At 43.0% G+C, this 23,282-nt stretch overlaps 4 protein-coding genes across 9 annotated transcripts in view; 2 read left to right on the forward strand and 2 right to left on the reverse strand.

Annotated features, from left to right (window-relative positions):
- Nucleotides 1-5,205, forward strand: part of srgap1a (SLIT-ROBO Rho GTPase activating protein 1a) — a 73,161-nt gene extending 67,956 nt beyond the window's left edge. For 3 of the 5 annotated variants that reach the window (XM_035642607.2, XM_035642605.2, XM_035642606.2), the window contains 2 exons: nucleotides 1,449-1,839; nucleotides 2,614-5,205. In XM_035642607.2, the coding sequence (XP_035498500.1) occupies nucleotides 1,449-1,839; nucleotides 2,614-3,030 (808 nt within the window). In that variant the 3' untranslated portion in view covers nucleotides 3,031-5,205. Of the gene's footprint in view, nucleotides 1-1,448; nucleotides 1,916-2,613 lie in introns of all 5 variants that reach the window. The other 2 variants (XM_035642608.2, XM_035642609.2) reach the window with 2 other exon arrangements.
- ccdc113 (coiled-coil domain containing 113) lies at nucleotides 5,199-10,276 on the reverse strand. Its single transcript, XM_035642618.2, has 9 exons — nucleotides 9,621-10,276; nucleotides 8,775-8,949; nucleotides 7,964-8,125; nucleotides 7,725-7,874; nucleotides 7,170-7,280; nucleotides 6,815-6,913; nucleotides 6,610-6,717; nucleotides 6,221-6,376; nucleotides 5,199-6,061 (listed from the first exon to the last, which is right to left on the reverse strand). The coding sequence occupies exons 1-9, from the start codon at nucleotides 9,707-9,709 to the stop codon at nucleotides 5,921-5,923; spliced, it is 1,191 nt and encodes a 396-aa protein (XP_035498511.2). The 5' UTR covers nucleotides 9,710-10,276; the 3' UTR covers nucleotides 5,199-5,920.
- Nucleotides 10,277-10,494: 218 nt separating this feature from the next.
- Nucleotides 10,495-16,424, forward strand: parp12a (poly (ADP-ribose) polymerase family, member 12a). 2 transcript variants are annotated; one of them, XM_035642612.2, is made up of 11 exons: nucleotides 10,495-10,973; nucleotides 12,373-12,508; nucleotides 12,612-12,867; nucleotides 12,963-13,121; nucleotides 13,226-13,415; nucleotides 13,529-13,703; nucleotides 14,531-14,763; nucleotides 14,873-14,960; nucleotides 15,070-15,200; nucleotides 15,399-15,550; nucleotides 15,733-16,424. In XM_035642612.2, the coding sequence occupies exons 1-11, from the start codon at nucleotides 10,645-10,647 to the stop codon at nucleotides 15,987-15,989; spliced, it is 2,106 nt and encodes a 701-aa protein (XP_035498505.2). In that variant the 5' UTR covers nucleotides 10,495-10,644; the 3' UTR covers nucleotides 15,990-16,424. The 2 variants fall into 2 exon arrangements, with proteins under 2 accessions (XP_035498505.2, XP_035498507.2); XM_035642614.2 differs by having other exon boundaries at nucleotides 12,966-13,121.
- Nucleotides 16,425-16,527: 103 nt separating this feature from the next.
- Nucleotides 16,528-22,878, reverse strand: tbxas1 (thromboxane A synthase 1 (platelet)). The gene is made up of 14 exons (XM_035642615.2): nucleotides 22,798-22,878; nucleotides 22,049-22,198; nucleotides 21,765-21,858; nucleotides 20,970-21,022; nucleotides 20,735-20,831; nucleotides 20,495-20,611; nucleotides 20,192-20,280; nucleotides 19,949-20,097; nucleotides 19,431-19,561; nucleotides 18,895-19,251; nucleotides 18,718-18,806; nucleotides 18,429-18,566; nucleotides 17,721-17,883; nucleotides 16,528-17,046 (listed from the first exon to the last, which is right to left on the reverse strand). The coding sequence occupies exons 2-14, from the start codon at nucleotides 22,141-22,143 to the stop codon at nucleotides 16,936-16,938; spliced, it is 1,683 nt and encodes a 560-aa protein (XP_035498508.2). The 5' UTR covers nucleotides 22,144-22,198; nucleotides 22,798-22,878; the 3' UTR covers nucleotides 16,528-16,935.
- Between the last annotated feature and the right edge of the window lie 404 nt (nucleotides 22,879-23,282).

The raw sequence follows: 23,282 nt of genomic DNA on the forward strand, positions 1-23,282 counted from the left end.
GAGGGGGGGGGGTGGGAACTCGTGGAATGTCTTATGATTTATATTATTATTATCAGCCAAGGCCGTAATAAACTACGTGTGAGCTGTCGATGTGGTGACGGCATGCGGAGCGAGTTGCGGCGCCTGTTGTTGTGGACGCAACACATCCGTGGTCACTGCCCCAGAGGGGGGACCGGCGTTATGAATGTAGACTGCGCCCCCTGCAGGTCATCAGTAGTCCCTGCACTTGTTTACTATTTAAGATTTCTCACTGCAGTCAGAAAGAAAATACATACGTACATACGCTGTCCACATGCTTTTCTGTGCGCTTTAATTCATACTTTTACACTTTACACATATTCTCACATCCATTTCCAGTGGAGCGTTTTGCAAATGTATGTGCAGGTTTGGGTTTCAGAGTGTTACATAAGCATCTGTTTGTTTCCATTGACTCTCTCACTAATGTAGATATATACAGTCTATGATGTAGACAAGTAGCTTCCTGTGATAATATTAATGGGTTTGGAAGATGAAGCTAATGGCTGAGACAGCGCATGTTAGACATAAACTCTCGAGGCCATTCGCTGTAGCAATTCACTGCTGCTTTATCATCACAAGGAAACAATAATGCAGATGGAAGACCACTTAGATAGTTCATCTGACATTCATCAGCTCTAGACGTTAGTGATGTAATATTTGAAGTTTTTGTCATTTTGGGAAGAAAGTAAAAAACGAATAAATGTCACGTGGCTATATTATTGTATTGTCTAGATCGATTTCTATTTCTTTGTCAGCAATCATGCTCAATTTTGTTTTGCTTTTGATCAAACATTTTAACTCTGATAGTTGGTTGTCATAAATATGCAGAGCAGAGACTGTTGGAGCCAGACTGAGGAGGAAGTGCTGCTCCTTTGGCCTTTTATGGCGCAATAGAATTGTAGATGTTACTGTGGTGATGTACCATCATGTATAACTCAGCAAGCAGACCGTGTGTGTGTGTGTGTGTGTGCGTGTGCGTGCGGGTGCGCGCGTGCGTGCGTGTGTGTGGCTCAGACTTGTTGCTCCGTGATTTCGGAGTGTTAAGTTAGGTTTGTGCGTAGTGCCGTCCTGGTCCAGGTTCAGACAGAGGACACAGAGTCCTTCTGCTGAAGCAGCTGTAGCTTCTCCCGGGGAGATGAACCACAGGCCTCCCTCCCTCTCCCCTGTGGCCGACGGCCAGGTCCTCTCTACCTGCTCTCCAAATAAATCTGTCTGAGGCTCTGACATCAGGGCCTCGCTCACAGTACTGATGTTTTATGTAGGGGGGGGTTTGTGTGACAAAAGTAAAGATTCACACCAGGCTGCAGAAGATGCATAATATCTACATATTGCAATATTAGGGGTTCAGTGTGCAGGATGTAGGGGCGTCTGTCGAATAAGTGCCATGAATAAATATTCCATTCCCCATTTGTCCCTTCCTTCTATCCCAGTAGGCACAAGAAAAGGTCAGAGCCGCCATCTCGACGGCCCCCCGCCCGCCCCAGCGATGTCCACTGCATGGTGCACGCCTCGCAGCAGGGTCACGGCGGACACGGCGGCACCCCGGAGATGGGCTCCCCAGTCCTCGGCCACTTTAGCCCGCGGGACATGCTGCGGAGCCGCAACCACATGGCCGTGGACAGCCCCGAGCGGCGGCGCCGCACGGGCCACGGCAGTCTGACCAACATCAGCCGCCACGAGTCGCTGAAGAAGATGGAGAGCCCCCCGATCCGCCGCTCCACCTCCTCGGGCCAGTACACGGGCTTCACCGACGTCCACCACCACCACCACCTGCACCACCACCACGGCGGCAAGCCGCTGGACCCGGAGAGCATCGCACAGGTCAGCGCGGGACGAGCGGCGAGCCGACCGCAGCTCCCTCCACCACCGCAGCCCTGCCCCGCCCTGTAAAAAAATAGTCAGTCCCTGTCCTCTTCGGCTTCCTCCGGCTGCAACTGTGTCCGTGTGCTAAATTCACGCAACAGACGAGCTTCACAGGCAGACAGCAGGGGGCGCAGCCTGACACCGGGACTCATCGCAATTTATTCACCGTGGTCTTGATTGTTAACATACAACATGTTAAAAAAATATATACCACTGGCTGAGTGGTAACATTTTGTGTTGAAGCACACATTCATAGCTGCGTCACTGCTGCTAGGAAGGTGGCGGCTCTATTTTAACTGTTGTCACATATTTATGAACAGCAGAGCCTTAAATGATGCTCGTGCGGAGCCTCGGTCAGAAAGCAGAAGTCACAGAGAGCACTTTAAACTGTGCCGGGCTGTCTGCCTGCGCACTGGGAGCATGCTCAGATGAACACTTCACTTATCCAAAGTCATCAGCATGCAGGTGGAGAGGTGCACTCCAACACTCTGCCTGTCAGAAGCATGCTTGCTGTTGTCTTGACAAACTAACTGTGGTCCTCTGTCAACGTAGTTTTTGTTTTCCTACATACCGAGCTCTACCTTATCCTTCCTTTCATGTCGTCTTTAAATTGTCCTTCCATGTTTAACACCGACCATCTTGTCTCGCACTCATCCTTTTCGTCCCATGTCATTCTCGTCCTGCCGTATCTTCCCACCTCTCTAATGCTCTCACTCTCCTTGTCTCCCGCAGGACATAGAAGAAACCATGAACACCGCTCTGAACGAGCTGCGTGAGCTGGAGCGGCAGAGCTCGGCGAAGCACGCCCCCGACGTGGTGCTGGACACCCTGGAGCAGCGGCAGACCTCCGGCGGCGGCGGCGGCAGCGGCGGGGGCCCCACGCCGGCCAGCTCCAGCGAGTCCCTCAGCCCCATCCACGGCGTCATGCTGCGGTCCACGGCAAACACCGAGCCGCCGCTCCGCCGCAGCACCAGCTCCTCCAGCGACACCATGAGCACCTTCAAGCCCGCGGTGGCGCCCCGCATGGGGGTGCAGCTCAAACCCCCCGCCCTGAGGCCCAAACCCATGGTTCTGCCCAAGTCCGGCCAGGCCGCACAGCCCCCGGCGACGACTCCTCAGGATCCCCTGGACAAGTCCTGCACCATGTAACCTCTGGGAAAGGAACCAGAGAGGAGTAAAACAAAAAAATTCACTTCCGGAGGTGCTGCGTAATGCAGCGTGTAGACCTCATAGATGTACCACGAACAAATCTTAAGAGCGTGCAGCATACGTGGGCCTCGGCAGGAAGAGACATTTCTTTGTGACGTTTTAAGCTTAAAACAAGATTTGAAAGATGGTGTAGGAGTTATTATACGGACAGATTTGTCAAGTCAGAAAAATCTGTCAAAAAAATGTGTTAACATGCTTAGGTTAATGTTATCTAACTTTAAAAAAATAAAATTTAAAAAAAATTCAAACAACAAATCACAAAGGCTTCCTTCGAAAGGTTTTAGAAAATGTATACAAGGTAGTTTTAGTTTACAGTCGCTCATCGTGTAACTCGGAACAACACGCGGTGCAACACGACGTAGCTCCTCTTGTTTTACCACTGAACCTGAGACAGAACTTGATGAGAAGGACCGGCAGCAGGAGGTGAACTGCTTCAAAGGCCTTAACTGACTGTGAGATGAAAACTGATTCCAAATGTAAAACTATTTTTGAGGTTGCTGTGACTTCCTGGGATGGACGCGGTTGGAGGCCCGGAGAGCCTTTATTTACTAACGGTACTCCTTTCAGTAGATTAGCAGTACTGATGTTCTTTCCCTGCGACTTCCTGTGACGAGGCGTACCGTTGTACAAAGATCCCCTCGGTGCTGGATTTGCTCACAACGTATTTGAAATATATTTCCATCTTGCCTGGAACGAGATATGATGATTGGATGAAACCACTACTTTGCATTCTTGAATTCCCGCCTCAATAACTGATGAAGGGGACAAACGATGCGTAATAAATTAGGCCTTTTACATCTGTGTAACTTTATAGGGAGCAGTGTGAAAAGTAATGACAAATCTCCTCCTCACCCCACAGTATATATACACAACACACAAGGCTGTGACACGCTGTGAAACACATGGCGTAGTTTTCCTTTCACGCCCCGCTTTCGCTTTTAGCAACCCAAAGACATGGCCGTGTAGGTGTAGAGCGTGGATTCTTCATATGGACCGCCGTGTACAGACTCGAGGCAGCGCCCTGTGCGAGTGCTGCCACTAGCCATGGACCTGATGACTGTTAGTGTGAAAGTGAAACGTGTTTTTCTCCCTGCTTCCCTTTGCTTTTCAAGTCCCTTAAAAAAAAAAAAAAAGCAGCTCAACTCGTTTTGTATCACGGTCGGGTGAGACTGTCCCTCACCCGAGCTTTTTCTCTGTGGACTTTGCGGAAGACGACAGTCTTGCGTGATCGGCAATGAACAGGCCGTGGTCAGGTCATAATTTCAAAATGCAAAATCCCCCCCCCCCCCCCCCCGTAAAACGGTTATGTGCCAGTGACTTCCACCAGTGTGACTGCAGCCCCTGTAGGTCTTTATGAAGTGAACCTGTGCACTGTAGAAAATAACAGCATGTCCTGGGAAATACGTGTCTATAGCATAACAACACCTAGAAGAGATTTGGTTTGCTCTCTATAACAGCAGGTTTACACTATCGTCGTTGGCGTGACAAGATACTTTGTGTGTAATAATCAAAAGCTAATTTGATTTTTCTGAATTACTAACTTTCATTATTTTTATTTTATTTTTTAATGATATTTGTTGTTTTCTTTGTTGTGCAGTTTCTGGGTAGAATTGACTTCAGTTTAGAAAACAAAATGATGTAGAATAAAATATCCAGAGATGCAGATTGTCCCGCCTACACAATATGAAGCCAGTTGTATAAAATGTGCTTTTGTCACGTATGTAACAATCATCAACAGTAGAGAACTCTGTTACGTCAGCGGCTCTGTGGTGTTAATGTACACAGTGGTATGTATGTACCTCGTGAAAGTGCCTTGGAAAATGTTTTAAGAGGAACTTCAGACATTCTGTCCTGTTTGCATTTTCATGTCAGATGCTGTGTTTCTGATAAAAAAAAAAACACAGGGCGATAAAGCAGTGAACAAGTAATGATGCCATTTTCAGAACAAGTTATACGACAGAATGAATAATAAATAAACGGCTTACCCATTGTGACATTGCACTTTTGTGTGTATATAACTGTACATATGGCATGTAACATCATAACATGTAGAGTTCTTTGAGAGCGTATACCTCCGAGGATTTCTTTCCAATAAAGAAAATAGTTTGTCAAGTATTCGGTGGATTTTTATTCTTCACATTAGGAGTCTGCTCACTTTACATGACCTTCAGAAACACAACTATGGAAACTCTCATATATTGGATTGAGAATGCTGTAATCAAGGTTATTTTTATTGGAATTGGGCTTAATGGAGCTTAAACATTTAGAAAATATCTCTACAATTCATTCTTAGTTAACTTCATAGTTTGAAAATGTGAACATCTTGAAAAGCATCAAGCCAACAGAAAATTATTTTATTGCTACAATTTCCAACAAATATTAAAAGAAATAATCAAATTGTGACTAAAGTTTCCATCCCCCCACCCCTTTCTGTTTGTTGATTTGTTTGATATTCAGCAGGAATATGCAAAAACTACTGAACGGATTTCCCCAAAACATGAGCCAAGAAAGAACCCATTACATTTTGGTCCAGATCTGGACAAAGAGGCGTATCCAGGACGTTTTTCCCCTCCCTGTCAAACTGCAAGATAGGGTGGAGTTTAAAAATATATATATATACTTTCACAGTTTTCCCAGGGAATAAAGAATGGATCTTGATTTTTTTTTTTTATAAATCAGGCATATTAAGGGGACTGATATCTACTGTATGTCTGGTGCAGCTTGATTGAGTTTGAGGGGACTGTTTGGCCTTGGTGGACGTACAAACTCCACCAGCACCACTCCAGTTCTTTAATGAATCCTGTAGCCTCCCTCCGATTCTCTGCCTCTCTTATCTGTTGTGTTCTGTTATGTACGGGAGCTTTACTGGGACGGGGTTTTCCCCGGACCTCGCTCTTGCTGCAGCGCTGTTCGCAGGAGTAAGAGTGGCTCCATGTTTGATCCAGGCTTTAGTGTGGGTCTTCAAAGCCATCTGGTGACAACAAGAAAAAGAGAGAATCAATCGTTTTTGGACATTGCCACACAGTTTCTTTTTCTTTTTTTCCCGGCTGGACTGAGGCATGCTGTGGTTGACCCATTTTTACAGAGTTGATTGTATGTGGGGGGAGGAAGATAAATATATTGGTTTTACCTCAGCAATGCCAACCTTCCTCTCCCAGGTGTGAATGCTTTGCTGCAGCTTCTTGTGTTTCTCTTTGACATCTATGTACTCGGTGATATCGGGAGCCTCGTAATCTGTCATCTGGAGGCGCAGGTGTTGGTTCAGGGCCTCCGCCTTTAAACGCTCCTGAAGAGAGGAAAGATTAAGAGGTGACACACTTAGTACAGTTTAAAGTCAGAAATAAATGAACTCAAGTCAGAGAAATAAACTAATTCACTTGTGTGTTTCCGTCCAGCCTTCTTAATTTAATGCTCATTACTTTGCTACTCTTTAATTATCAGTGGAACAAACATTATTTATGTTGATGGCAAAAAGAGTTATGTTGTCAACATTGACAAACTCTCGGACGGGCAACAAACCTCTTCGGCGTGCTGCATCTCCTCCTCAATTTTTGCCAGCATCTGCTTCCTGCTTGTGATGTCGTTGCTCAACTCCGTCGACTCCATGGTCACGCACTGCAGCTTCTCCTGTTCTCGCACACGAAGAAGAAGATATGTTTCATAAATTCACATCATATCAGACTTGGAAAAGTTATTCCTCTCCAAACAATTTGTAACGAGTCACCTTGTGCGAACCGAGGACACGATGCACTTTCGAACTGTTGACTTGAAGTTCGTCTCGATTTTTGTCAATTCTCTGCTCGTTGTACTCCTGGAAAAAGTCCTGGATACAACACACACAGAGAACAACACACCGTTACATTTATTAAAATAATAATCCACAATAAATAGGTACAAAACTAGTTAACTAGTTAACTAACTCTTGTTACAAGTTCACAGACTGAATCCCTGTTTTCTTGCCAAACACAATAACTCACAAACTACAAAATCCACCGACAATCTTCCGGGACATCATAAAACCAGCCTTTCTTCCTTTCTGCCTTTGTAGCCTCTGTATTATACAACCTCACTTTCTCTACCTCGTACTCGGCCTTTCCCATTTCTTTTTTATGGCGAAGCTGCTGCTGGAGCTTCTTCTCCTGGACCTTCAGCGCCTGGTTCTTCAGATGCAACTTCTCCAACTGGGCGACCTGATTTAGAGTTGTGTGTGTGTTGTGAAGAGATGGATAAAATGTGGGCAAAAGGATGAAAATGATGCACTGGAAAATAAAAACACATTTTATCATAAAAAGTAAGCAGGAGTAATAGTCACTCAATAACCCAGCTGTTTCCCCTTCTCAATATTGGTATTCAAATGGTGTGTTATTTGCCATTTTGGTCCAAAATGAATTTTTTTTTAAAAATATAGTCAAATATCATATTAGCATCTCTGGCATTTCTAGAAGGCCAAAGAGGCTATGGCTCAATGATGGTTTGACTGAGGAATGCTAATGATGCTAATGACCATGAGGTTGTTTTTTTTATTTTATTAAGTGTAATCACAAAACAATTTAAAAAGTTGAGTAATTACCTTTCAAATACTGATTACCTCAGATTGACGTCATTAAACCAAACCCTTTTTTTTTTTTTTTCACCTGTAGCTTGTCTCTGATGCACTGGAGCACTTTGTCTGGCTCCTTCATCTCCACTCTGTTGTCCTTCAGAGGTTTGAGCAGCCTGCGTTCAAACTCTTTCTTAGCCTTCCTGACCTCCGCCAGGCGCAACTCGGACTCTTTCAAGGAGGCCTGGGGAACACACGCAGAGGCACTAAGAAAAAATGTAAAGTGTATGGGTACAAGGTTTCTGTTTGTGCAAGGGTGTGTTATAACCTTACCTTGTAGTTGTCCTGGATTCTCTCGTATCTCTGTTTGAGATTCTCGTGATCTTGTTGTGTCTCTCTCACTTCCCTCCGGGCCACATAGAGTTTCTGCTCAATCGTCAGCTGCTGGAGTCGGTCGGACACGTGGGAGTGGGACCTCCGCCTCCGTCCACAGCCCTGACATGAGGCACGAATACAAACATATAAAACAATGCAGGTTTATCAGGAGTGAGCAATGCAGGGAGGTGTCGAATACAAGAATGCGTACAGCTTGGCCTGTTTAAACCAAAACCTTTAACATATTATTATTACCATTAATACTATCCTTCCCAGGATTGTGGAAGTAGGCCACATAAATGGAAGCTGACGTGCAACTATATGGTCTTTCAACCTAAAAGTATTTGAGTTTGTTTCTCTCGAGTTGTGTTTTGGATTTTTTTTTTAATCTTGTTCTGTGTCCTTGAGAAAGAATGAATGCCTCTGAGTCTATACACACAAAGCGCTGGCCTCGCTCGGGAAACACTTCCAGTCAGGTGAACAGACACCAGCTTCCTGTCTCCCACCGGATCACTTTCAAATATCCTGGCCCTCACCCTTCAAAGAAGCCCTTCAACATCTTGCTCCCCCATATCTCACTGACCTCCTCACCGCCTATACCAACCCCCCAGGGTCCCTCAGATCCGCCTCTGCCCGTCTCCAGGACAGCTCCCACGTCCCCCCTCAACACCTTTCACCTTCAGTCGCGCATTAAAACCCATCTCTTCTCCCTCTACACCTGCAGATATAGACCAGCAAGTACGTCACTATGTCACTGGGGGTCACTTGCCCCACTCTCCGTTAGGGAGGCTCCTCCTCCTCCTCCTCCTGCTCCTCCTCCTGCTGCTGCTGCTGCCGCGGGACCTTCGCCCCCGTCCTGCTGGGACACCAGCTCGCGTGGCTCCAGGCGGCTGATGAAGCGTTCGAACAAGTCCTTCTCTGCCAGGAGGGCTGCGTTGCAACACCTGGAGTAACAACAACTTCAGTCAGCCGAGGAAAATGCTCGCAGCTCAAAGTTGTGTCCTGTTTAACTGGAGGCGTGAACCCTGAATGTTTAGAAAGACAGTTTAAAGTGAATGCAAACTATTCCAGAGCTGCAACACTTAATCGATTAATCGATCAGTAAATTGATCGCCAACTATTTTGATAATAGATTAATCGGTTCAAGTAGTTTTGAATGAAAAAAAAATCAAGATTCTCTGATTTCAGCTTCTTCAATGTGAATATTTTCTGGTTTTGTTGCTCCTCTATGACATTAAACTAAATATCTTTCGTGATTGGACAAAAACAAAACATCATCTCTGGGTTTGGGAAACACGATCGATATTTTTATGACATTTTATGGACCAAACAACTATTCGATTAATCGAGAAAATAATCGGCAGATCAATAGATTACGAAAATAATCGTTATTGGCAGCCCTAAACTATTCTAACATTTCATGCTGTGTGTCATAATGAGCGTGGAATATAGTTTTTAACTACTGTCAGCATATTGCTCGACAATAGAACTATGCTAACTCAATGTAGCATGTTGAAAAACAGAGCTCTGTTTAGGGGTTCACAAACTTCACAGTTAGCTTTTTTTTCCCTTTAAAACTAAAAAGTTATGTTCTCTAATATCTATCCTTCATTACTTTAGCTCTTCGACGCGGTTGTCGGGAAGTTCTTCTCGTGGGAGCTCCTCTCCTCTTTCTTCCACGATGAACGCAGGCTCGTCCTCCATGGTTGCTAAGGTACACTGAACAGTGGTTGCTATGGGGCGCGTGTTGCCTTCAAGGGGCTCGCGTAAAACTTCGAATTTGTGAACTAACTTTGCAACGAACAAGGACAGAAACACACAGCGCCATTGAGATCATCACACAACTGGTGTCGATCTCTTCTCAATTTCAGGACATTATATTTGTGTTGTGTGTGTTTAAACGGAATAGTATCATGGCCAGGCATAAGAAGAAACAATTAGGGGGAAGACTTGTCTTTTTTTATTAATGAGGGGGAAGATTTGTTTTATTTATTTAACATTTAGACAATAAAGGTCAACATGTCGAGAGTAAAGTCGACATGTCCACATCGTTTCTTCCAGATTCAGCCTGACAATAATAATATCGCAACGTTACAACGTTGGTTAGCAGCTAGCGTTAGCTTAGCAAACTGGCTAGCAAAACATCAACATCCGGTTGTTTTTTGCTGCTGAAAAGTGCTTCCGGGTCACAATTTTTCGACTTTATTCTCGAAGTAGTATTTCAACTCTATCCTCGACATTTCGTCTTTTGAAATGTAAAAAAAAAAAATGAAATAAAATCAATCTTCCGCCTCCTTTTGTCTTCTTCGTATGATTGGTCCTAACACTCTTCCGTAGTGTTTTACAAAACTTCGAACTATAAGAACTGTAGGGAATTTCCACTTTTCAGTTTGTTTTGATCCTTTTTATTTATTTATTTTGTTTTTGTTCCTTTCCGTTTTTGTGTGTGTCTATGATCAATGTACACTTGGTGGTGATTCTTTCATGGTCAAAACCCACAATTGTTTCCGTCTTTGTTTCCTCGTTGAGTTTCACTTTCATTTCTCGGTAACTATTCGAATCGCCTTTCGCCCGGAGCCAGGTCGGAGCCCCGCTCTCGTCGCACTAGCTCGGTGTAACTTGTCACGGAACGACCGATCATGTCTTCGTCCTCCATCTCCACGTTCGTGGCCGAGACGCTGTGCGACCACCGGGGCTGTTGGGACTTCGGGCCCCTGGAGGCGGCGATCGCACGGAGTTTCCCGAACGCGCAGCCGGCGCAGCTGCGAAGTGTCCTGTTCGACGACGGCAGAATAGCCATCAGGCCCGGCAGGGGGAAGGCGAGCCCCGGGCTGATGATCAGCGCGGACAGTCTGGTCGTGGCCAAGACCGACCTGCGGGTCTGCCAGAAGAATTGCGGGCAGTGTCAGCAGCAGTGCGACGGGTTGCACCTGTGCAGGTACCTCGTCTCCGGCGTCTGCACGTTCGGGTGAGTTCCCGTTCCGACCGTCACCACGACTAAGCCATAGAGAAGCAGCACACTATGTGGGCGCGCCTGCTTGTCGAGTGCTTCGGGTATTTATGGAATGAAACATATCGAAAGTATTCATAACCGCTGTGGACGGTGCCATCTGCTGACAATGGCACTTTAATATCTGTTCTTTTCTTATGTTTATTAGACTGTTTGACAATAAAAGGCTTTGTTTTTTTTACTTTCGTCTTCTACTACAAACATCAGAAGAAAGATGTTAAAATGTTGTCAAATGTGACCATTGTATTAAAATACAGTATTAAAGCATACTGCTGTAGTTCATTTTGGCTCCCTGGTCTAAACCTTTGTGAACTGAACTGCACCCTGTCTCTGAAGAAGTTTGTGACTCATGCCCAAGGTTGAGGATTAAATATTGATTTAAACACTTGAGGAGCATTTTGACATAATTCACATAGTTATTCATTATTTTTCCTTTGACTGTTTACTGCATGGATGAAAGACAAAAGAATACCACCACATATTCTGTTTACATTTGTGCCTTTTATTATAGTTATTCTTATTCTTATTATTATTATTGTTGCTTTTTTTTTTACATGCTGCCTTTTAGAATTGTTTTATTTTGTATATTTGTGGGTTTTTTTACATTGGCATTCTGTGGACAGCTAAGGAAGAATTTCAACGTACAGGGAAACATGTTTCCTTACTGTGCATATGACAATAAACTTGAATTGAACATGTCAATATAGGTTCCATGTCCTTTTAAAGATCTTGCTTTCCCCTATATCTACAGAAATTCGACAAACCATAAAGGTGACATATTATTCTAAATAAAATCACTTTTTCAGTGTTTGTGCACATAAACGTGTGTATCTGTGGAGCCTGCCGGCCCACAACCTGTGAAAAAAGACCACCCTGTCGTTTTGTGTGTGCGCTGGCTAAACCCTACAGCCTGGCTCTGAACAACTGGTCACATTTCTCTCCCACTGTGATGTCACAGTTGAACTCCTTCGGGGGTAACCCCGCCTGCAATCGGAGAATCTCCACTTCTCTGGTGAAGGGGCGTAACATTTCCTACACGTTTCAAAATCGGTTTACCAATGAACAACAGACTGGGCCAGCTGGCCAATCAGAGCAGACTGGGGTTTATCGGGAGGGGGAGGGGCTAAATGAAATCCAGACATTTGAGACGGAGGGTGAAAAGAGGAGCTGCAGGAATGGGCAGTATGAGAACACTAATGCCTTTTCTGAATGTAAACCTTTCCAAGTGGTCACCCCAATTAAAAGTATGAACCAGAATGTGAAGCATAATATGTCACCTTTAACAGTGTTTCAGTCAGTTAATTCTTTAAAACTGAAGCCCTTACCTGAGACAGTACTGTCATTTTGTCTTTTTCAGACACAAGTGTAAAAATCCCCATAGTCTGGCTTCTCCACACAATGCGGAGCTGCTAAAGAGACACGGCCTTTTCCAATTGACGGAAAAACAGCTGTTCCAGCTGTTGCTGCAGAATGATCCGTATCTGCTTCCTGAGGTAGGTCTCACAAGGAGGCGGTGAGACTTTTCTGAACAAACTTTTACATATTTTTCTCACACTGATATGGTCGCCCCTCCCCCTATGTACCCGCGTTTTGTAGATATGCATCCATTACAACAGGGGCAACGGTGCGCACGGCACCTGCAAGTTCGCCGCCTCCTGCACCAAGCTTCACGTCTGCCAGCACCATTTCCAGGGGGACTGTAAGTTCGGCTCTTCCTGCAAGAGAATTCATAACATCGACGCGAATGCATTGAAGAGCTTCCGCGGATTAAGTCAGGAGAATTTGGAGAACCTTTGCGAGATCTACCAAAATAAATGCATCATCACGGGTCCATTGGCTCCAGCTGTCCCAGGTAAAAAATTACTCATTGCTTATGACATTTTTTTTGCCATCTTTCAAGAGTGATATTCTATATAATACATTGCATGTTTGTATGTGTGTCTTTAGCAGAGGCGTCAGAGGTGAGAACACCCACTCGGGGGCCTTCCCGCAGCGACCCCCCCAGAGCTCCCACAAGTTCCGCTTGTGTATCCAAACCCACGACGATTGATGCTGACCAGAATGAAATCTGCCTCTTCTTCATTCGCCGTCATTGCAGCTTCAAAGGTACACGTGTAAATTTGTGTGGAAAGAATAAAAAGGGTTTATACGTCTACCACGGGCTAAATTTGTGCCTCTGTTTCCTTTGTCCCCCCCCCCTCCCTCCCCAGATACGTGTGTTCGCGTCCATTGGCACTTACCTTACAGATGGCAGGTTTTAGACGGCGACGGTGTGACCTGGAAAGATTTGCCCGATATGGAGGACATCGAGAAGGCCTACTGTGACCCTGCAAATGACACAAGCTGCACGACTCAAGGATCCCCCAACCCAGGGATTTTGAGTTTCTTTAAATTTCAAAGGTGCCAGAATGAACAAACACTCCAAAGAGGGAGTTCTTAGATCATCGTAAAGAAACAAATGCACTTTAACTCTTAGAGAATTTGCTGATTAACGGTGCTTTGCTTGCTTTCAGTTCTGTGTCGCACGTTTCGAAGGCAGCTGACTTCAAGACAATGAGATATGGAGGTTCTCCAGTTCGTCGACTGTCCACTGCCGCCTCGGTGTCGAAGCCCCCTCACTTCATTCTTACAACAGAGTGGCTGTGGTACTGGAAGGATGACACTGGGATGTGGCTGGAGTTTGGACAGGTCAGTCAGACTTGTACAAATAATGCAGCAATGTCTCTTCGATGAATGGTCAGTTTTTCGAGCCTGTCATACTTAGCACCGTGGTGGTATTATTGTTTGGTGACGCTGCAGTAGCAAGACGCCGGTAAGGACGCAGGTGCTTTTCCTCATAGCTCCTGAGGAAGTTGTCAACAATGCACCAGCGTAAGCCTCATGCCAAAGTCAATGCCAGCAGCCTGGCTACTGTCCAGAGTAGAAAACACCTGTAAAAATCCGAATTTGAACAAATAACCTTGAGTTAAACGTCCGGTAATATTAATACTTACTGATCTAGTTGAAAGAAGACAAACTGCATTTTGGCTTTGAAGCCTCTCAAGTCCCGGAGCTCTCTCCATGGAGTGAACGCCCCTCCGAGGTTACTCTTTGTCAACAGGATTCTTTTTCTTTTGAGAAGTTGAGTTGTTTTTGTCTATTTGTCTATTCCACCGTCTGCCATTTCCATCACTGGGGATAGATACCGGGAGAACGATAGTCTCTTCCTTGTTGCAGTTACGCAATGGGTGACACAGTTTCTTTGTGCCCTAAATCGAGTCATCTTTTTTCCACGAAATCTTCGTCCCATTGGCCAAGAGAATAACATGGTGTTAGTTAAGCTTATAGGGGGCCTTTAACGCTGATGGTGTCATTTTTCTGTCACCATTACACTGTGCAGTCAGCTTTAACATCGTAATGACAAGTTTAAGCCAAAATGTTGTCTATTTCCGCTTTAATTAATTGTACCGCCCTTGATCACAGGACATTTTTAAACTCTAAACTTTGCGGGACTCTGCGTGTTCTCTTCTCTTCAGGGTGACGGTGACACACCAGCCTCTGTCACTTCTCAAACTCTGGAGAATGTGTACCTGGCTGACAGAGATACAGAGATTCCTTTCGGTGCTGGCGCACATCAATACGTTCTCCACTTCAAAGGTGAACCAGGAATGCAGATGTATCAAGAGAACTTGAAGTACAAAACCAAGAGAGAGGTCAGAAGGAGGCCTCGCTTTGTTTCTGCTCTAGATGTGAAGGTGAAGCTGGAGAGGTATAATCCATTCCTGTTCGGGACATACATTTTGCATCATCATTGCCATTCTAACACTGCTGGTTTGGATATCTCAGTGCCTCAAGTGTACCTTTGTCCCCTTTCGTAGTCCATCATCACATACGTCCAGCTCCCCCGTGGCTGAAAGTGTCCCATCCTACTGGGACAAGAATGCCCTCCCCGATTTTGGATACAAGGTATCGTTACAGGATGTATTATTGGGCTTAATATTTCACTTTGTTCTGTGCCTTAATAAAGACTGAATGTATATGTATATAATTCCATGAATGACTTTATTTCTTTTAGCTCGTACGTTTCTCCGAATCTGCAAAGGACTATAAGATGATCGAGATGTTATTCAAGCGCACTATGCCGCAGGGGAAAATTAACAGCATCCAGAGAATCCAGAACCCCTCACTGTGGAAAGTCTTCCAATGGTAACTAACTGGTTGTTTTTTTTGGGGCTCATTAAAGGAAAATATTACATGAGAAAATTGCCACCCCTCTGTAAATAAATATGAGGCTACCATCTAAACGGTGGGAAACCGCTAGTTTGGCTCTGTCCAAAGGGTAAAAATAAAAAATCTGCCAACCAGCAAGTCTTACATGAATTTCTTTTAATATCGCATGTTCAGGCAGAGAGAGCAGATGACGAAGAGCAACGGAGGGAAACCTGTGAATGAGCATTATTTGTTCCATGGGACAGACGCGTCCCTGATCGAAGCCATCTGTGAGCAAAACTTCGACTGGAGGATGTGTGGTGTCCATGGTGTGTCCTACGGCAGAGGTACAGTAAAGACAGCCTCAGCAGCCATTCCAGCAATGGAGGGGCTATACAGTTTAAAGTATATAATATTGACACGCCGTAGGAGAATAATGTCTTTCCTTTCATGGTGTGTTTTGGTGCAAACCCGTCCCGTGTTTTCCTTTGTTGATTTTGTCAATGTTACCACTTTTCTTATTTGTCAGGGAGCTACTTTGCCAGAGACGCGTCCTACTCGGACAGATACGCCAGGATCAAGACAACCCTGAACAAGGTCATGTTTGTTGCTCTGGTCCTGGTGGGGGAGCACTGCAGGGGAGTGAGCAGCTACGTCCGACCCCCACCAAAAGGAAAGGGCAGAGCCCTCTACGACAGTTGTGTGGACTGCGACAGCAACCCCAGCATCTATGTCATCTTTGAAAAACAACAGATTTACCCAGAGTATCTTATTAAATACTCGTAAATCATGGAGCTTTTTTTGGGGGGGAAAAAACTCTACTTTGACTTGTAGGAACTTGTGGCTTTGGTAAAAGGTTTGCAAAGTTTTATTGAGGTGGAGGAAGTATTGAGCTCCTTTACGAAATGTAGTTAATTCCTAAATTTTTAAAATTGACTTTCAGACTTTTTGAAGCTTTTGGTGGTTGGATCTATTGCAAAGCATTTAATACTGTAGACTAAATTGTAAAAGTAAATTGGATTTTTTTTTCTGTATGATTGCAGTGTATCCTTGTGAATATGAAAGAAAGTATAGAAACCAAGCTTTTAAAAATTAATTTTTATGGTTAGTGTTCTAAAAATGTCTTTCATTTATTAATCCATGTCCAAATAAGGGTTATGGTTTATACATTCATGTATATGTTGTAGTGTTTATGTAATAAAAAACATTTTAAAATGCCCACTCATATAGTTTGTGTAATTATGTAACCCCTTTATTTTCATAGTGCAAGCCAATAATGGAAAAATCTCATTATCTTAGAACAAAAAGTTGCACATACTGTAAGTGGCATTTGAGTTTTCAAGGAATTCCTCTTCCTTTATTGAAATTTCATCCTTTTAGTCACTGAACTACAAACATTGTTTCACAGTAACATTTGAATTCATCATCAGAAAATCTTACATCAGGGCTTCATTAACTTCATTAAAAAGAATCACTCCCAAAGCATTGGTTAAAATTCAACCTCGAGGTAGACGAATGAAAAGCATCGGAGAAGCAATGAACACCCTGCATGCACGTTGAATACAATGTATACACTACTTATATGTACTATATGCTGCATTTGTCCTGCCAGTTTCATAATGATATATTCATTCCTGATTTTTTTACACAACATAAATGATCTTGATCTTACAGGATGGTTTGTAACTTCATGGAATAGTTCTACCATTCAAGAAGATTGAATAGTGACTTTCTAATCATCTGGCGGCGAATTGAATTGACCTTCTGCGTCTCTTCTTGTGATTTTCACGAATATGCCATTTTTAGGTCCTAAAGTGGTCGATGACTTCAACTCGAGAGGAACCTGCACAAAGAAAAAAAAAGATAGCTTGTGAAACGTTCCATACAGATTCATGTTTTTCCCAGAATGTTCCTTTGTTTTTAACTAAATATGTACTGTGAATAGTTTAAAGACCCACGGAATTACGGTAATCACAGATGTCTTATTAAAGCCATTAATAATTAATTACAGGTAATATGTTATAGTCACAGGAAAAACATTAATACTATATCCGGTCACACTTTATTTGGATAATCCATGAGTCAGGTGATGCAGTAGCAGGTTTTCAAAATACCCAACAATGGTTTGTTTTCTTTATAATTGTCAAATGTTGGTTGAACTATGACCTTTGAACAGACATAAAAACGGATTTATTAACAGCCATGACCTCTTTGTTGCCGCTACTGTAGATGGACTTTGACTACATTACTGTATATGATCCCTTCAAAAAATTTTTTTTTTTGATATTCTCATTTTCATGATACTGACATGCCGTAAACATGCCTTCACTGTTGGACTACCTTTCTGCATGTTTATTTCCATTATAGCCTTGGCAGGAATAAATGACAGTTATTTGGACAATAATACGTACAGTAAAAGTTAATTTTTTCCCTTTATGAGTTTGAATCATTTCTAAACAAAAAAATATATGTTTACTAGATTGTTGTCTTGATAAGCGTTCAAACTGTCCAACCCACCTTTGTCTCGGAGCAGGCCACAATGGTGTGTTTGTGAAACAGACACACTAAAGCCATTTTGATCTCCAGCTGAGCGAGCCTCATGCCCACACAGTTACGGGGACCGGCCCCGAACGGCAGGTACACAAATGGATGTCGACCGGCCTTGGCCTCTGGTGTGAACCTGGCGAGCAACAAAAGGTTACATTTTTTGAATGAATGTGTAATACAGGGTAACTACAGACATTTCACAATCTTTTTAAAATCAAATTCAATTCAGTACCCGTTTTACCCATATTACCAGCCAAAGATTGAAACAAAATGGTAAATGTATTTATTTCTTATTATTTTATATTTTTTCCAGCATTTGCAGCAGTATTTGAAGATAATTCCTACTCAGACAATGAATTAAATACAGGCAGCCAGCCCAGGACCCAGATAGATATGGATATAGAAATGATTTGGCCAGCTATCAGGTCAGTAACAGGGACAATAATAAACCACCAGTGTCTGATCATGTGTTGAGGGTGTCGATTTTCCAGAAAAATTTGAGGTTTAGCAGCAAGGCAAATTTTGACTTCTGCACAATACTTTTAAGTTAACTCCATAAATAATCGGTCAATAAAATATTTGTGAGTAAATGGAATCATCTACCAGATTTATAGGAGATTGAAAAAGAAGATTTAAAGTTTTATAGGTTTTGCTCAACAACTAGTAGTAGCCTCCTACCTCTCAGGTATGAACCTCTCAGGCTCTGGCCAATGCTCCGGGTCGTAATGGAGGAAGCCCGCTGGGATCTCCAGTGTCGCTCCTTTAGGGAGGACTTGGCCGTTCACCACACAGTCGTGGTCAATGTCTCGTGCAAACCTTTTGGGGTTACAAAATGCAGTCGAAAAATAATCACCCCGCAACTCATTTGTGTTTCTTTAGTCCATGTGATTAGTGTTTGGTATATATAAATATAGATAAATCTAATAAACATCCATCATTTTTCCATCATTTAATAATCTCAAATTACCTGAATCCAGGAGGGTAAAGGCGCAATGCTTCACATATGACCATGTCCAAATACTTCAGCTCCTGAACATTTGTGTAATCTGGGAACTCCTACAACGGCAGAAGATGAGCCTATAAATGTCTTATCTCAAAACTACATGAATCAAACAAGATCAAAACCACTATTAAATATACTCACATATCGAGTAAAGAACTCATCCACCTCGTCCTGCACTTTGCGTTGACATTCAGGGTGGATTGCCAGGAGGTAGCAGGTGAAGGCCAGCGTGTTGCTGCTGGTTTCGTAGCCTGCCAGGAGGAAGACGAAAGCCTGACCCACAATCTCATCCTCGGTAATCATCTTTTTCTGAGTGCCCCTGCTGTGTGACCCTGGTGGGTGACGACTGTCGCTGCCCTGATCCGAGGCCGATGGCTGCGCCTGCTGGTTCCAGGGACTGAGCTCATCAGTGTGGTTCAATGTGTCAAAGTGTTCCAAAGACACAGACTCTTTACTGGTTCGGGCATCCAGCATCAGCTGAAGGAAGTCTCGACGCCTCTACATGGAAGATACAGGATCAACAAATTAACTTTAAAAAAAACTAAATAGAAGAATCTGTGAAGAAAATTGCAGATGGTACATAGAATACAGTACATTCATAATCAAGGAGGGGAAAAAAAGGAAAACGGACCGCTCTCGTAGCCTTTTGGCACACGAGTCGCACTTTCGAGATTCACCTCTTCCGGAGGCTGCTCCTCTCTCTGCTTGATGATCTTCTGAATAATGCCGGTGAAGAACTGATTCATCTCATCCCGTCGTTTGTTAGGGATGAGTCTCGCCAGAGGAGCCATGATGGAAGGAAACGCAACTGGACACACAAACCAGATATGATGGTATTACCCAACCTGAAATGGCGGCTATGCAAACGTGCACATGACTCAAAGAAAATATTGATTCGTGTTCAATCAAGAAAATGTATGTGTTTGTATGTTATGTAACGATATTGATTTTTTAAAATTACGTTTAATTTATTTTTTCAAATGTTATCATCAAATTATGACTTGTGAGGGGTCTCCGACTATTTCTGACAAACTCTCAAATCCTGAATCTGATGATTGTAAACCCTGCAATGTCTGGTCAATGCTTTGAAAATGCATTTCTCTTTCATCTTCATCACATTCCTATATAAATATCCTATATGAATGTCTACAATGTCATAATATAAATAGTCATGACAAAAACACGTTGGACTGACTGAAAAACAGCATAATGGGCCTGAAGAAACTGAAGGAAAAGAACATCTGAGCGTGGCGGACAAACGGGTTGTCCGGGTTTTTCTGGGAGTCCATCTGAGTTCCAAATGCCACGCTGGCGATGACGTCCATGGTGAAGCAGCCAAAACATCTGCAAAACAAACACACAAATAAAATATACGAGACAATGCAGAAATAGACTCCATCCTTTTAATAGCCTTTGTATTTAATTTAAATTTCATTACCTGTGGATGTCAAAGGCCTCTCCTGACTCGGCGTACACATTCAAGTTGTTCATCAGGGCATCGATGGCTGTGTTGATGAGCGGAACCATCTAAAATAAAAGTGACAGTGACGCTTGTCATGACTGCTGAGAGTTCTGAGAAAGGAACAACCACAGTTGACTGAACAGGCTTAAACAGAGTAAATAGAAATTTCAAAAAGCAAAAACAGTTAAACATCCTAAATATTTGACAACTAAGTTCCGTGGAAAAAAATATCAGCTGATTGTGATTGGTGCTCCATGAATCCAGGCATGCTTATCTCACCTCTTTCATCTTGGCAGCGCTGAAGGACGGGGTCAGGATGCTCCGCACTCTCTTCCAGCGTTCATTCCTCAACATGAGCAGACAGTCGGTCATGGGCTTTGTGGCGAAGCGAATAGACTGTGCAAATGAACAGGAGAGAACAGGCACAATTTTTTTTTACCATTACACCACTGAAGCATCTGTTTGAATCACAAGTAAGCAAATAATGTACATGTTTTTTTATCTAGCTTATGTCCTCACCATTCTGTTTTGGAAACTGCTGAAGTCTCTGACCAACAATTGTCTGAGCATGTCAGGGTCTGCGATCACCACCACCGGTCTGCGCCCTAAATAGTACCTAACAAACAACAAGTACAGTCCCATTTAAATCAAATGATCTTTAATGCTATATGGGAGTTTTCCTACCAAGTATATAATTTCACAAAGCAGAAAAAAACAATTGTTAAAATGCGAAGACTACTATTTTTTTATTTACCCACAAATTCTGCCGTGTGTTCTTATGAGGTCAGCGACTGGCTCGAAAAAACCCTGAAAAAAACCCATTGAAGAACAATGTTAACTTAATGTAAATTGTAGAAAAGTGTGTGTGTGTGTGTGTGAGTCTATGAAACATTCAAATTCAGCAGTGATCTCTGAGATTGAGAAGTATTTTTAAAATAAAGGAAGATTATACAAATAAATCTGCAAAGTTAATTAAAGTTATTTTCCAGCTGTTAGCCATTGTTAATTGAGCACAGGGAAGAAAGCTGAGCTATAATGTAAATAGGAAATCTGATTTTGGCACAATCACTGTTGGCTGTGAAAAAAAGTTGATCATAACCCTGTCAAACCAGTAGAGGTCACTAGATGATCAAGTAAGTACTGGTGAGAGAAAAAAGTCCCCTGTAGAGAGGGAGCGAGGATGACTATACCCAGGTTGCCTGAATGAATATGATATTAAAACAAGTTTAATATTATGAAAAGAAAAAACAAAAGTGCATCTTTTTCGTTACCAGCGATCGTTTCTCTTTCAGCTTTTTGTGCTTTCTAATTTATTAGCAACAAAAAAACTGTTATTCATGCAAATCCAGATATATTGATAGAAGATAATCTTGATAAATTGTCACAAAAGCAATAATGGCTGAGATGAAACAAAGCCATTTTGTAGTATATGATACATTGATTTTGGAGTGGGGTGCTCTAAAAATCCACCCAAATTTTGACACAGGTTAAAGATAAGGAAAAAGTGAGATAACTGTAATTATCTAAATCTAAATTTGTAAACACTCACCTGGCGAAACATGAATATGTTGCCCAAGAAAGGTACCGGCTTCGGATGTTTGATGCCACATCGAGAAAGAACTGAAAACGGGTAAATTGAATACCTGAAAGACAGAGCACAGAGAAGAAGACAGAGTCGTGTTGATGAAAGCGAAATATATATTCCGCTTGATTCATGATAAGAGTCCTCTGCCCACTCAGCTCTACAGTACTCAACTGACGCGTGCAGCTGAGTCGGTCGGTTGGGGGCAGCTAAAAATGTGTATTTACTATTTCCACTTAGTATTTATTCACCAGTACAGAAGACCCAGAAAGATGACGAAGAGTGCCAGAGACAATCCGCTGGCCTCGACGTGGAATACACTTAGAAAGTCCGCTGCAGCCTCCATGATGGTAAAAAAGAACACCTAGAAGCTCTCCGCCAGCACCATTAGATCAAGGCGCCTGCAAAAAAGGAAAGGAGGAGACCGAAAAAAAGATTTGATCGGTGTTAAAGTCTCTGAGTAGATGTTAATGACAACTTGGTTATCACTTGACACATTCCAACTACGAGTCAAACACATAGACCTTTATAATAGTCTATAAGGGAAGCATCCTAGTGGCAGCACGTCTCTCGGTGGACTGTGGCCACATCCCTCTGTTGGTACAAGACAACTTGTCAATGATTTGTCTGAAGGCTTGGCAGTGCTCTGTCTTTTTTAACAAGGACTTCATGTCAATTTCATGTCAAAACATATTTCCCTCGCACTGGAAACTCCACTTCAACACCACACAGGTGCATATTCTTTAACGTCCGACCGCCACACAGCCTTTTGTCTTGATCTGAGCAGACAACCCCCAGAATTCATAGGTCATATAACATGCTAGGCTACTGGGTAGCTAGCTACAAAATATTTTTAAAAAAAACCATAGCATTACGTACGTGTGCCCATCATAGTCGTTCCCTGCGTGTCCTAACCCGTTTTTTTATTTCAACATGTCAACGCCATGCCTCAATCTGGACAAAAGTTTGTACCGTTATGTTTAAGTTTGTGTACACTCACCTGACAGTCCGCTGCCTGTCTCATAATATTTGTTTTGAGGCGTCTTCCTCGCTTTTCTTTCAAATGCTCGCAACTCACCGGACGGCTGAGCTCCATACTGCCACCTGTCGTACCGGGCGGGTATAGCACCCACCACGACTTAACCGGCGTCAGCTTTTGAGATACTTTCTTAAATTCATTTTTATTTTTTTTATTTTTTATATTGAACAAAGATCACATACAGAATATTTGGCATTGGGATCTGAGTATTAACCCCTTACATAACATTCAATGCACATAAGGATACATTAAACAACTGTCAAAAATAACAAATAAATAATATGCAAAATAAATAATGATAAAATGATTTAATAATAACATCAATAATAATGAAAAGTAGGTTCTCTGAGCGCAGAATAGGTCATAGAGGTCAGTCTTCAAATATTTTCAGAGAACCATAAACTCTGATGAGGGATTTGGCCTGTTTCCTTTTCATGAGCTTTGCT

This window comes from Scophthalmus maximus, chromosome 7 (genome assembly GCF_022379125.1).
Source record: "Scophthalmus maximus strain ysfricsl-2021 chromosome 7, ASM2237912v1, whole genome shotgun sequence".
NCBI classification, from domain to species: Eukaryota; Metazoa; Chordata; class Actinopteri; order Pleuronectiformes; family Scophthalmidae; genus Scophthalmus; species Scophthalmus maximus.